This window comes from Camelus bactrianus, chromosome 2 (assembly GCF_048773025.1).
Source record: "Camelus bactrianus isolate YW-2024 breed Bactrian camel chromosome 2, ASM4877302v1, whole genome shotgun sequence".
Taxonomy (NCBI): Eukaryota; Metazoa; Chordata; class Mammalia; order Artiodactyla; family Camelidae; genus Camelus; species Camelus bactrianus.
In genome coordinates, this window is record NC_133540.1 from 102,096,100 (window position 1) to 102,110,800 (window position 14,701).

Genomic DNA, 14,701 nt, shown 5'->3' on the forward strand with positions numbered 1-14,701 from the left:
ATTTTCCCATTTGGTATTTTTCCACCCATGTTATACAATTGATGGGGCTGCTCTCTCTTGTGCTGCAAAAGCCCATTGGTGAATTTTCTTTTGCTTTTCTCAGCCAAACACTGTTTGTATTCTTCCCAGATGATTTTACGATGAATGCTCTAGAAGGTCCAAGGAAAAAACGGGTGTCAGTGAAACTGAGGGGATTCGGAAGCACATTTGTTGAATAGCAAGGGAATATTGTCTATCTGTTCTTTCTTTTCTCTTAATTTGAAAAGGAGAAAATAAAAACCTTTTATTTTGACATTTTTTTTTCTGTTTTTTTTTTTTTTTTATAGTGCTGTGCAGAGGGGGTGAGAGCTTTCTGTGTGCCAGTGGCATCTGTGTCCCCAGGAAACTGCAGTGTAACGGCTACAATGACTGTGACGACTGGAGTGACGAGGCTCATTGCAGTACGTGCCGGGCGGTGTGGGCTTGTCTGGGTGCGCAGGGGTTCTGTTCAGGCCCCTAGAAACCAGCGCCACTCCATTGTCCAATCCTGACAGCCACCAGCACTCACTTGCATAGACTGCTTTTCATTTGCTTTTCTAAAGTGAGCAAATGTGTTTATCTTCCCTCTCCCTCCCCCGCCCCTGGTGACAGCTGCATGTTTGCACACCTTTCTCAGGCCTGATTTCACAAGGAACTCAGCAGCTCCAGGCTGCGTTGGAACAAATCAGGGACTGAATTGTTTCTGCATAAAGCATCTTAAAATTAGGAAAAGGCTTTTCGTTTATTTTGTTTGGGGAAAGATTTTTGTTTTTGTTTTTTAAAGCTTTGTGAGTATAAAGGTCAACTTTCTTTAAAAAGGATACTTTGAATAGGAAGTTTTTTTATCCTCATGATTCTTAACAATCATGACATGGAAACTGCAAAGCCTCTCTTTCTTTATACTCCTCTAAACCTGGGGAGCGTGATGGCATTGACTGTTTTGAGTCCATGGATGGGTAGATTCAGCTCAGCCTTAAACATCCTCAGTTTACCCACCACTGATTTGATTAGTCATTTTGACTGAAGAATGGTTTGTCCAATTTTGAATTTGTCTGCTTGAGCCACCATATAAAAGACCACAGACTGGGTAGCTTAAACAGAAGAAATGTATTTTTTCACAGTTCTGGAGGCTGGAAAGTCCAAGATCAAGGTCTAACAGGGTTCAGTTTCTGGTGAGAGTTCTGTTCCATGCTTGTAGGCAGCTGCTGTCTGCCTGTGTGCTCACATGACCTCTTTGGAAGGAGAGCAAGAGAAAGGGAGACATGAGGAGAAGGGGAAAGGAGGGGAGGGGAGGCGAGTGCCCTCTGGTGTCTCATCCTCTTCTTTTAAGGGCACCCACACCATTCAATTAGGGCCCCACCCTTAGGACCTCATCTAACCTTTATTACCTCCTCACAGGCCCCAAATACAGTCATGTTAGGGGCTTAGAGCTTTAACATATACATTTTGGGAGGATACAAACATTGAATCCTTATCGAATATATATTCAGATCTCAAGATACAACAGATAGAAAAGAAAAATTATCCTCAAGATTACATTGCAGGATCTGCATCCAAAACAGGACCATATGCAATTGTGTTCGAATTGCTTTTTAATGGTTATATGACCAGCAGTAGTCACTATGGGAGAAGCTGTGTTTTACTCCCTGTTGGAGTTGCCAAGGCTTTATAAGAGCTCAGCTCAGTTCAAAGATTCCTCTGCTGTGTTTGCCAGGTGGACCACCTCTTCTTCCATATGAAGAGTTAGGATGCTTATTTGCCATAACTTTTGAAAGACAGTGTATTATGGTAATATTTAGGGTCATTGTTTCCCAAACTGGTGTTCCATAGTACCTGAGTCTTGAAAAATGCTTGGGAAAAAACCTAAGTTTGAGAAATGTTGTCAGAGCTGCTTCTTAGAGAGTTACAATACATACTCATGCATTAAAGGTTCTGATAAATCCTGCAGTTTAAAAAAAGCTATTCCATCTTAATTTGGCATTTCCTCAAAGTTACTTGTTTATATATACCCTCACCTTGATTTATTTTTTCATGCATTTATTTATGTTGCATAATATCCAGCATCCAGTGGAATTTCAATTATGTCACCCATACTTTCTGGAAATGTTTTCACTAAGATATTTGTTTTTATGGTTTGGAATTCTCTCTTCAGAAAAACCTGTGGCACATGATTTTACGTGACAATCAGTCTTATAGGAGGTATATTTATGTTAGGGAGTATTGCCATGGAGTTGGGAGAAAATATCATGCAAAGCATCCATAGTAGGGAATTTAAAGTGGTCCAATAGCATTTACATCCAGTTTATGGGAATTACAGGAGATCTCTTGTTTATTTCCCAATTATGGTCCATATATTCAGATGCTGCATGTGCCTCTACCCCCAGTGCTGGGCCAACACTGGCTGCATCATTATGTTCCTCTGTTGCACTGAGCGTTGCACTTTAAATAGTAAGAGATTTCTGCTGCATTTGTTGAAATTGAATATAAAGAAGTAAACTTTCCTAGTCAGTGACTGAACAAAGAAGTATTATTATTCTGTAAGGTACTTAGCAGTGTCCTAGGAGCAGAAGAGTTTCCTAAGGAAGGTATGGGCCTTCCACATAAACACACTTCAAAAGCCATTTGGTTTGATTCATTGAAGAACTACATCCCTTCGGAATATTTGTTTATGGAAATACTTAGTTATGTTACTGAGTCCAAACTTGTTCTGCTCGCTGCATGACAGGCCAATAAATCGGGAGATGTTGGGACAAGGAATAACAGCTTTATTCAGAAAGCCAGCAGACCGAGAAGAAGGCAGACTAATGTCCTAGAGAACCATCTTCCCCAAGTCAGAATTCAGGCTCCTTTTATACTGGAAAGGGGAGGTGGGGTGTAGTTAGCTGCAAACTTCTTGGTGTCGGAATCCTTTGTACTTGCAGCTGTCATCATAAGTCAGGTCATGATGTTCCTGTAAACCTCCAATAAGACAAATGTTATTCTCTGTTCTGCAACTTTTTATCTCTATATGAATGGAAAAGTGTTATACCCTTAAAGGTCAGTGCCTTGAGAATAGGCTGTCCTGTATATTTCAGGCTATAGGCAACATTCTTTTACAAAAGGTACAGAACCAGCATGACTAAGCACAAGGTTAGCGCTAAAAGAATAGATCTAATATGGAGTCAGATTTGTTCTTCCCTATTACAGTTAAACATTGAAAACTTTGCATGCAATTGCTCCTGACCTCACAAGGACATTAGCCTCTGAACTTTAACATTCAGTACTTTCAGCATGCCTGTTTATAGAAGGTGCCACCCTTCCGTTGTCACCACCCTGCAGTGAAGGAATAGTGGTAAGTCTGAATTAGGGTGTGGATGCAAATCAGAGCGGGAACACAGCCCACAGCTACTCCTGAGGAAAGAAGGGAGCTTTGTTGGGCATTCCCAGTGGGAGCACAAGGATATGCCAGGTTCCGAGGGTTCTGTGGGTACAAGAGCAGGACTGCCTTCCAACGAAGGAAGGGCAGGGATTTGCTATTTGTGACTTCCCTAATCAGCTGTGCGGGAAGCATCTACCTACAAGATTTAATTTTTAGCAAAGAAAGTATCCCTTTTGGTGCAGATGCAGAGCCGAGGCCCAGGGTGAGAAATGAATTTGCCAGTGGTTCACAGTGCTAGATTTGAGCCCAGTCTTGAATGGGTCCTAATCTGTTTTCCCTAAACTGTGCTGCCTTTGACTCGCCCATGTCCATAGATGTTCAAATTCAGTGAACGATTATATTCCGATCATTTGTATGTCAGGAAAATGTTTATTCTGGATGTTCTATTATGCTGAGGAAGATACTTGTCTATTACAGCAGTTCTCCAGGTATCTGGAAGTGCTTACTGACTTCACCCCCAACTCATCTTATCATGTTTATCAATCTCTTCCTAAGTAGTAGTAACATGGACAGATTTCCAAGCACCTGGAACAGCTCTAGTCAAACTGGAATAGTTGTTACAGGGAAAATACTTGCCACAAAATCCACACACTTTATGCCACGTAAACCACTGTCAAATACTTTTAGAAGTCATTTGCTCTGAATTTGGGGTAAAATTAGTTCATTTATTTTTGACGCCTGTGGTTAACTAATTATACTGAGTTAACAAATTACAGTAGTTAACCAATTATACTAATTATCACACAGTATAGTGATTAATAATATGAGGTCTTGAGTCAGGCTGCCTGGGTTCCTCTTTCTTCTTTATAATTTTCTGCCTTTGTGAACTTGGAAAGTTACTTAATCTCTCTAAGCCTCAGTGTCCTCATCAGTGAAATGAAAATAATAAGTAATATTAGCTGTCTCTAGAATTGTGCAGAATAATGGATCACAGGATGTCAAGAACAGAGACCAGTGTCCGGCATGCAATAACCCTCAAAGAGCATTAGGATATATGGTTGTGATTGTGGTAATCTTACTCTCTGTGTGCCCCGCTCCTCCAAAACTCACCCCACCCCTACCTCAGCAAAGGTCAGATGATACATTGTGGAGGAGACAGAAACACTACAATGTGCACAACGGTTTTTAAAAGCACCACCACACGAAGCTATTTCAGAAAGGAGGCAACCCAAATGGCGCAGAATAAGAATTGATATTCCAACTAATGTTCCAGAGTCATTAAAGATGACTGTACCTATTATATTCTCTTTATTAAGACAGGGGTGCAAGTAGCTACTTAGAAAGATTTCCACCAAATTAATATAAATAAAAATATTTCATTCTTCACTGATGGAAGAAGCATCACGCATCTGGAAAATTTACTTCTGTTTGGTGGCCGTCTGATTACATAGAATCAATCCAATTATTGAATAGTCTTGAATTCCTGCAATATGTGATGCGTGTTCTAGACCCCTAGTAAATAGAGAGACTTTACTGAGACGTGGTTTCTTGCTTCATGAGACTTTTAGTCTCATCAGGGAAATGACATATAAACATAGAGGTCATTAAATCTAGTGTTGTAGGACAGTATAATCTATATCACAAAGCAAAAGAAGATTGTGCAAATAAAAAGATCCTGTGAGTCAAGAGGGTATGATCTGTGGTTGCTGGACTGGTGTGGAAAGACCTGAGGGAACGGACCAGATTAAAACTGGCTTTGGAATGAGGTGATGTTTGGATGTTCCAGAACAGTGGCTCTCAACTGGGGGCAGTTTTGCCCCTGAGGAGACATTCTGCAATGTATGGAGACCTATCTGATTGTCACAACTGTGGAGGTTGGATGGGATGCTACTGGCATTTAGTGGGCAGTGGTCAGGGATGTTGCTAAACATTGTACAATGTGCAAGGCAGCTCCCCACAACAAAGAGTCACCCAGTGGTACCACAGTTGAGAAATCCTCCCTTGGAGCTATAAGTCAAGCGTTGAAAGAACTCAGTGGGTCAAGAAGCCCATGTAACTGTAGCAAGCTGGGAAACTGTGGGCACACTGGTTAACCTCTTAGGTCATCTCAAAATGAGGGCGTTTCTGGGTGGAATTGAACATCCATACTTGGATCTTGAGTGGAGTCAATATAATTATGTTTATAGACTCAGAGGGACTGAACAAATTGAATGAAGCTCTTGATAAAAGGCTTTCTGTTCCTTAGTTCTCTCCTCTAATTTAATGATCATTTTGAGGGATTAAAGTTAATAGTGTGAGATGTCAAACTGACATGAATATTAACATGCAAGAACTTCAGAAGTAACATTTTGTATCAAGCTCTCATTCAGAAAAAAAAAAGGTCTGCATTGAGAAAAACACTTGCCTTAGGTTATGCAAAATTATGCTTGTATTGAGCAAGAAAATCACAGCAAGCAACTTTTGAAGATTTTGAGCTGTTGGCCCCAAATTGCGCTGACAACAAAATAAACATTTATTCCAATAAAAGGAGGCACTGTGATCTTTGTTATTTGCTATGTATTTCTGAGTATGCAGAGCCTCTGGTTAAGGTTTTGTGTGTTTACTAATTACACAGACCTTAGGGAGGTAATAAGTTATTTTCCAAATGCAGCTAATTTTGTATCTAACCTCTGAAAATGGCTTCTAACCAAGTAAGTCATAACAGTGGAAAGTTGAATCTGCACCTGTGTGAATAATGAGGCTTTTTAAAAAAATGCTTGTCATCTCCATTTATGAAATAATTTAATAACATCTCCAATGAGGTGTTTTAGGATGGCTTACTGGGGATCCTAGAACAGGCCTCACAGAGGAGACACTTTGGAAATTTTTAGTGTGTTCTCAGGTTAATCACATTCTAAAAGGAGTATTGGATTCCCAGTCCTGCCATCAGAAAAAGTGAACTGTATTGCTTAAAAAAAATGGATTCATATTTGCAATCCGTCGCTCCCCCACCCTGCCTCCTCCTTCGGGTAGCGCAAGTACTTCTGCACTGATGGTCAAGGTGAGGACCCTGGTTATTGCTGACTCTAGCATGCTGATTCGAAACTTCTCACAAGAGTAGTGGAGATTAATATTTAAAAAAATTATAAAGATCTCTTAAAACTTCTCAAGGAAATGTATATATCTTGATATACAGATTCTCCAGCCCTGTTCATTGGTCAGGAGAACCAAAGTCATTACCTTTTTTTGATTCAAGTTTGCTCAGTTAGCAGTGGGGTGCAGGGTGGGGAGTTAGCACCCTCTGCTGAATGGGAGGAAATAGTACTGTCAAGGTGAAAATTGGGACCTCTATTTAGTCTTTATATTTTCCCTTATGAGAGCTGTCCTCATTTGAAAATTATTCAACCAGGGGGAAATAAAAAATAAGAAGTACTTACGAGGTTCTGGATGCGCACGAGTGTGAGCATTTGTGTGCACACATGCGTGCGTGTTTGTGCATGCACATGTACACACCCTCTTAATGATGGCGCTGAACAGATGATCTCCAAGGCTTGTTCCATTTCTAAAATGATGTGAATCTAAAAGTATTTAAGTAGCTTTTTAGATGAATGCTTTTTGAAATAGAAGTTTATGATCCATGTAAATAACAACTATTGTATTTTGATGTGGTAACATTTTAACTGAGCAATGCTCAGACTTTTGATATTGAGTTGTTACAGAGTTTAGGATGTTTATAGTAGAGAGGTACCCATCACCGGTTGTATGAGGTGCAGCCTTCTGCTTGAAGAGAAACAATCTGTTGGAATTCAGGAGACTGGACTATTGACCACTGGATTCTTGGTCTTCATCAGCCAAGTAGACTGATCCTCAGATGTGTCCCCATTTCTCACCTCTTTCCTTTGTCCTTGCTGTTCCCTCTACTCAAAACATACTGAAGTTTTCATTGCATCCACTCTGCTAAAATTCTGCCCATCTTCCATGAGCCCTCTCCAGCCTTAAGAGTCTATTTTTGAACTTAATTCACTTTAAATAAGGGAAAAGAAGTACATTTAAGCAATCTGATTTCTATTAAAGGTAGAGTGTGTGTGTGTGTGTGTGTGTGTGTATAAAACATTTTATAGCATTACTGGGGTATAATTTACATACTATAAAATAAATCCATTGATTTTTAGTAAATATATAAAATGCAACCTTCACCACAATCCACTTCTAGAACTTTTTCATCTCCTCCCCAGATTTCCCTCCTACCTATTTGAAGTCAGTCCTCACTCCCCCATTGCCAGCCCCAGATAACCACTGCTCTGACATCTGTCTCTGTAAGTTTGCTTTTTCCAGGAGCTTCATAAATGGGTCACACAATATGTAGTCTTTGTATCTGGTTTCTTTCACTTAGCATAATGTTTCTGAGGTTTATCTCTGCTGTCACATGTGTCAGTAGTTTAATACTTTAAGTTGCTGAATACCATCCCACTGTATGAATAGACTCCGTTTTGCTTATCCATTTCCCAGTTGTTGGGCATTTGGATTGTTTCTAGTCTTTGGCTATTATGAATAATGCTGCTGTAAACATTCAAACACAAGTCTTTGTGTGGATTTATATTTCACTTCTCTTGGTAGATTTCTAAGAGTAGAATTCATGAATCATATGATGAGGTTATAGTTAAGTTTATAAGAAGCTGCCAGACTGCTTTCCAAAGGGGCATTATAATTTTACATCCGCACCAACTATATGAGGGTTTCAGTTTCTCACATCCTTGCCAATACTTGGTATTATCTGTCTTTTCTATTGTAACTATGTTAGGGGATATGTAATAGTATCTCATTGCGGTTTTATTTGTATGTCCTTAGTGACTAATTATATTGAGCACCTTTTCATGTGCTTATCAGCCATTTATATGTCTTTCATGAAGACTTTGTAGTCAAGTCTTTTGCCTGTTTGGAATTGGGTTGCTTTCCTTCTTATTGAGTGTCAGAATTCTATATATATTTTGGATATAAGTCCTTCATCAGATACATGATTAGAAAATATTTTTTCCAGCATGTGGCTTGTCTTCATTTTCTTCGTAGTATCTTTGGAAGCACAAATACTTTTAACTTCAATAAATACCATTTATTACTTTTTTCTTTTATGGCTTGTGCTTTTGTTGTAATATCCAAGAATTCTTTGCTTCCCAAAGTCACAAGGATTTTTTTTACTGTGTTTTTTTCTAGAAGCTTCATAATTTTAGCTCTTACGTTGAAGTCTATAATCCATTTTGAGATAATTTTTACGTATGGTTTAAAGTAAAGGTTGGAGTTCCATTTTGCATATTTGAAATCCAATTGTCCCAACACCATTTGCTGAAGGGTTTTTTTTTTTTTTCCTATTGAATTGTCTTGGCAACGTGCACACATTATTTTATTATTTTTGTCTTCCCCCAAGCCCTGTTAAGTAATTGATTTTATCCTAAGGTCATAAATCAGTTTACAGACTCACACATTTTAACTAATTCCTGCAGCTAGTAGATGGCAAAACCAGAACAGGAGTTCTGGTCTACCGGAGTACACGACCTATTTTCTTATTAAAATTTCTTTGCTTGGTGTTTATTCCAACATTGAACAATAAGCTTCCTGAGATTACATGTCACTTACTCCTATCTTGCCACCATGATCTAGGACAGTACTGCTAATTTGGGGGTCATATTATGAAGCACTCAGTTGACTTAAGTGATAAAGTTGTGTGAGAGTAAGTAATGACTCTGTATTCTAAATGACTTTTTCTCTCCATTATGTTTATGCTTACCATTGATATAAGTAGACTCCCACTTTAAAGGAAACCTTTTTAGGAAATAACTACTCACCCCCTATTAAGTGTTTATTCTCTAGGAACAGAAACCTGATTAGGAGCTATGGTGAATTGAGACTGTCTTTTCACATGCTCGCCTCTAAAGGAGCCTTCAGGTGACATACAACGGAACTCAGATAAAGACTTTCAGAAAGTGGTAACAGCACTGGCTTGAGAGCCAGAGGGTCCTAGTCCTGGTTCTGCAATAACTTATTATGTGACCTTGAGCAAGTCATTACATCTAGCACCACATTCTCCTTACCTGTAAAACAACAGATGTGTTGCCATTGTGATCCTCCCTCCCCCCCATGATATGCTTTTGGTATTTTAACTGCTATGACATCCTGTTCCACTTGGATGAGACATCAGTGGCTTCTCTTATTTTCAGATTGCAGTGAGAATCTGTTTCACTGTCACACGGGAAAGTGCCTTAATTACAGCTTTGTGTGTGATGGCTACGATGACTGTGGAGACCTGAGTGATGAGCAAAACTGTGGTAAGTAGTGCTATGTCCCGAAAGGTTTTCATTTAAAATTACAGAAATTTATAATCAAGAATTTGTAGCTCATTGTTAATGTAATTAGTGGGTTAAATTACAAAACGAGTGGTTTCTTACTTTCTGGAAAGAGGTGGAGTTTTTCAGTTACTAGTCTGAATTGTGTTTTATGTGTCAATGTAATATTTCTTACATAAAGTCATACTAAGGAAATGCTACAGAAGTGGTGTGGAAACGGGGGTTAATTTTTTTCTTCCTCTTTGAAAGTGTTCTGTTTCTTCTCTAGCTGGAGCCAGTAGCTCATGTTTAGATTTTGAGCTTTTGAGCAAAACCTTGCCGACAGATATATTGTTTGTTCCTGACCCCCTTAATGTATATAACCAAAGACCCCTCTTTAATTTGATTGCCAAGCACTGCAGGAGTGACTTCTACTGTGGTGACATCTAGGGTTAGGAGGGGGCATTGTTTTATGTGTAAAAATTGATCTCATCTTTTAAAGAATGAACCTACCTGCTAGTTGCACATTTGTACCTGTAACAGCATCTTCCCAATCGCTCACCTCCCGCCCCTACCCGCCAGCCACTGGCAACTACCAGTCTATTCTCTGTCTATACAAATTCAGCTCTTTTAGACCCCACACAGTATTTATCTTTCTCTTTCTGAGTTCTTTCAGCGTAAACTTATACAATGGTATATGTCAATTGTATCTCAATAATAAAAAAAAGAATGAACTTACCTTTTAAAGAGCTGTGTTCAGTTCTGAATGACCTCTCATGAATTAAACCCAGCAAAATTCTCCTTGCTTATTTACCTTTTTGACTTTGTGATTAGCTGTAGAATCTTTAGGTAGTATATTCTTGAGCGACATAAGAACTTTTTAATGTGAACAAGATGAGGAGAGACATCGGGCCAATGATGTGAAACAATATTCAGCATTAGAGAATACCGAAGGAAGTATGGGGGGATCAGGAGTATGATCAGAGAAATGCCTCAGAGTGGTGAGTGTCAGAAATGGCCCCATGATGGGAAACTGGTAGTTCCTAGAAGCACATGTCTAGTTGCCCCTCAGTGCATCCATAAAAATATTGGAAAATGTGTATATGTACAAACCATCCCACAGGTCATAACAATAGATACAGACTCTCTTCTGGGACTGGACTGCCTAGTCTTGGGACAAAGAATGTGAAGCAACTGTAACTGTATGCGTCATAGAATTTATGGTTGGAAGAGGCTTTAGAGATGATCTAATCTAACCCTTCCTTTTACCAATGAGATAACTGGAGAAAAGAGAAGAAAAAGGAGGAGAGGGGAGGACTTGAGTGTAGCTTGGTAGTTAAATAGGTCAGTGGAGAGGACCAGTTTATAGTTAGTGCGGGAAGAACAACAGTCTTACCACTCAATGTAATTCTTCTGAAGACGGCAGGATTTCATGAAGTTTGCACTCTTAGGGTGACTTTGTCTCTATCTAATGGTAATAATCATGATTTTCTCTTAGACCAGTCTCTGCCCCAGCTCCCACTTCCAGCATCTTTTGCAGGCTGAGAGTGTGCTAGCTTTTCTGGTTCCTGTCCAAGCATCCCCCCATTGTGTCTTTCTTCTTTTCTCTCCCCTACATCTTCTATCTTCTCCACTTAATACATCCTCCAAGATCCATGGTCCCTCTGCAAGTCTGTCAATGACAGTAGCCCTGTTGATGAAACTTATGATAGTTCCTCATTATTGAATCTGTTATTCATGGATCTACAAACGTCTTTCAAAGTCTTGTTTATATTAAGGTGATTCCATGTCTCACGGCAAAGAATGCTTTAGATTCTGCCCTCTGTGAGAAGGAACATCACTTAGTTCTCTTTTTTCCCTAGGAAAGTATAGTTTGGGACATAGGTTAAATCCAAGATAAAAGGAATCATAAAGGAAAACAAATATTTTGCATTTTTTCCCAGGAGTTCTTTCAGCTATGAGTTATATATTAAGACAGCTCAGTAGAAAAGCCAACTTTAGCATCAGGAAAGATGACAGGAGCAGATCTGCCTTGCCCTTTTCCTATAGAGAGGTAAGTTGCAATTCTTAGAAACAGGACAGCATTGTCACAGATCATCAGATCAGCTGTTCTGCATTGTGAAACCCAAATCACAGTTCTGTTCATTTGAGCCAGTGTAAAAATCACAAAGTTTTCATAAGGAAAGAAAACAACAACTAAACAAAACAGAAAGCAAGACATTCTATGGGCTCTAAGGAAGCTGGGTGGTTGTTATTCATCTGGAAAACAGACAGGTCTTACCCCATAGTGATGGTGGCCAGAGGGCTGCATGCTTAGGTGGGAGGTGATGTCCCATCATAGAAGGGTTATTGAAGGCACCAGAGTGATGGGAACAGACTCTCTTCTAGACCTACGAGCTGTACAGTTCTGAGTGTCTGTCATGCTAGTTCCCAACGTCCTTGGAGGTCCTTGTTTTCTGTAGATTGCAGCCCCACAGAGGAGCATCGCTGCGGAGATGGGCGCTGCATCACCATAGAGTGGGTGTGTGACGGTGACCACGACTGTGTGGACAAGTCCGACGAGGCCAATTGCTGTGAGTGCCCTGAGGATTTTCATTCTGCTTATTTCCCCGCTTCTGCCTGTTTAGTCAGATATGCTCAAGGCTCACTATCTAAACAGATTCTTCTGCTCTGGCCCTGGCCTATAATGACAATAACTGGATGGTGTGGTGACCACAGCCTTCTGCATCTCTCTCTCTCTCCACATCTCCCAGCCTAATCTGGCCTCTCTGGCCAAGCAGGTGGCTGTTTTCTCTCTTGTTGTCCATGTATCTCCTTTCTGCATCTGTGACTTTGTCAGAGGGGATGTTCCTCCTAGGGGCTGGGGGACTTTTCTTCTGCAAACAATATATGAGCTGTTAAGCAGGAGCCTCCAGACATACTCTCAGGTGCCATTTTTGGGAGAACATGGAGAGATCTGGCAGAGAGAGGAGAGCCTTCAGGGGTCAGAGAGTGACAGTGTGTGACAATAATAAAACTTCAGAGCTTGTTGTGGTTCTGGGTGAGTAAAGCATCTCCTGGTAGCTGTTACACCACTCCCTAATAAAATCAGGTGTTACTTGTCATTTTTTTTTTCCCCTAGAAATAGCACTATACTCAGTAGAGTATAATAAAATGTTTGAACAGAGGCAGGTAGGTATTAAAAGAGAGTAAAGTTGACCTGAAAGAGTGAATATGATGCATTTTCAAACTAATTACACTTTTTATTTCATTTTTCTAATTTGTCTAATCAAATTAGAAAAAGCAGATATATGTGAGACTGACTATTTAATTTGCCTATAGTTTGAGGCAAAAATAGAAATATGGGTTGCATGGTTTTTATTTTGACATAAGAAAAGTCATAAACATTAGTTAGTAAATTCAATGCCCAGCTCTCTTCTTTCCAGAATTGAATTTGAACTGGAACATCACCTGAGTCCTTGCTTAGTGGACAGAGTGGAACAGAGTGGACTGTATTTTGATGAATCTTGGAAAAGCAAGGATATGGTGCTCATGTATGCATGAGTGTGTGTGTGTGTGTGTGTGTGTGTGTGTGTGTGTGTGTGTGTGTGTGTGTATGTGTGTGTGTACAGAAACAGAAACTCAGTGAAGGCTGAGGTCACATGATACATGGGTCTCTGAGGCTCTAACAAACAATAAGTATAGAATTAAGACAACCTTCAGGAATTGGAAGGTTAATGGCCACTAGACCATCCCTTTTAAATGTCAGATGTCATAAACAAGTTTTGAAATTAAGTGTTTATTTTAAGGTGAGTTCTATGCCATTCTTTCACACGCACCATTTCATTGGTGCAGTAGGTGAAATGCTGAGGTTTAGGGTTCAAAAAGCTTGCCTTCACATCCTGGCCCTACCTTTTAACAGTCTTGAGACTTTAAGAGATACACTAAACTCTCTAAGCTTCAGTTTCCTTATTCTAAACAAGGTTGATAATATCCGCTTTGCAAGTTTGTTATGAGGATTTGAGATGAGACATGTAATACTCCTAACATAGTTACTGCCATGAAGTAAGCCTTTAATTGTAGCTTTTATATTAGTAGTATAACTACTACTGTCATAAATAGTTTTACCATGCAGTGATCATGAAAAAGTTAGTTTTTTGTAAGTGCTATTTGATAAGTCAAGAGAAATTCTGGAAAGAAAACTTTCCACTCCAGAAATACTTGAAATGAAAAAATTAATGATCCATTCATTCATTGAAGCAGAACAGTCAGATATTCAGAACGCTTTATTGTTTGGTGATGCCAGATAAATGGGAATCATTTCTATGATCTGCACTGAAAGAAGTATAGATAATTAAAGTGCATGTCATTTTGGCATTTCCTAGCGTGTCACAGCCAGGGGCTGGTGGAGTGCAGAAACGGACAGTGCATCCCCAGCACCTTCCAGTGTGATGGAGATGAGGACTGTAAGGACGGGAGTGACGAAGAGAGCTGCAGCGATGACGGTAAGTCCCGAAACGGTCCTTACCGGCAGACCTTCCCTGGGAACAGAGCAAATCGCTGAAAGTTACCCGAGTGCTTAAGTAGGATTCCCATGTAAATCATTCCAGATTGCCTCACAGCTCTGTTCAGCCAGGAACCCCTTCTTGTAAATATAATTCTCATGCAGCTCACACTAAAAATAATTCCTAAGGGTGAAGGGTAGAGGTTAGACACTTAAGCTGCCGGGGCAGTGTCAGTTAGGGGGAAAAGCCATGACAAAGAGAAAAGTAGTGTATAGTAGTCAATTCAATTAGACTAGATTCCAATTAGAAGGAACTGGCTTCTGAAATTAAATGTAATGGCTCCCTAAAATAACCACATGCAGAGAAGCAGTTTAACACCTCACATTACCAAGCAATATTCTTAAATACACTTTAAAAGGAGTCTGAGATCATCTGTGAGACCCCAGAAAAAAAAGTACACCAAATAAGTTGGTTTTTAAAATGGGTCTATGTCAGGAAAGAAAGTTCCACGCTGATTGTTTGAAGCCCCGGTTTGTACAAAAGCA

The 14,701-nt window shown here is 39.7% G+C and overlaps 1 protein-coding gene across 6 annotated transcripts in view; it reads left to right on the top strand.

The window, feature by feature from the left end:
- CORIN (corin, serine peptidase) overlaps positions 1–14,701 on the top strand; it is a 222,448-nt gene that overhangs the window by 135,915 nt on the left and 71,832 nt on the right. For 5 of the 6 annotated variants that reach the window (XM_074348354.1, XM_074348358.1, XM_074348355.1 and 2 more), the window contains 4 exons: positions 327–440; positions 9,568–9,675; positions 12,135–12,245; positions 14,037–14,156. In XM_074348354.1, coding sequence (XP_074204455.1) covers positions 327–440; positions 9,568–9,675; positions 12,135–12,245; positions 14,037–14,156 — 453 coding nt within the window. The remainder of the gene's footprint in view (positions 1–326; positions 441–9,567; positions 9,676–12,134; positions 12,246–14,036; positions 14,157–14,701) is intronic. The other variant, XM_074348360.1, reaches the window with a different exon arrangement.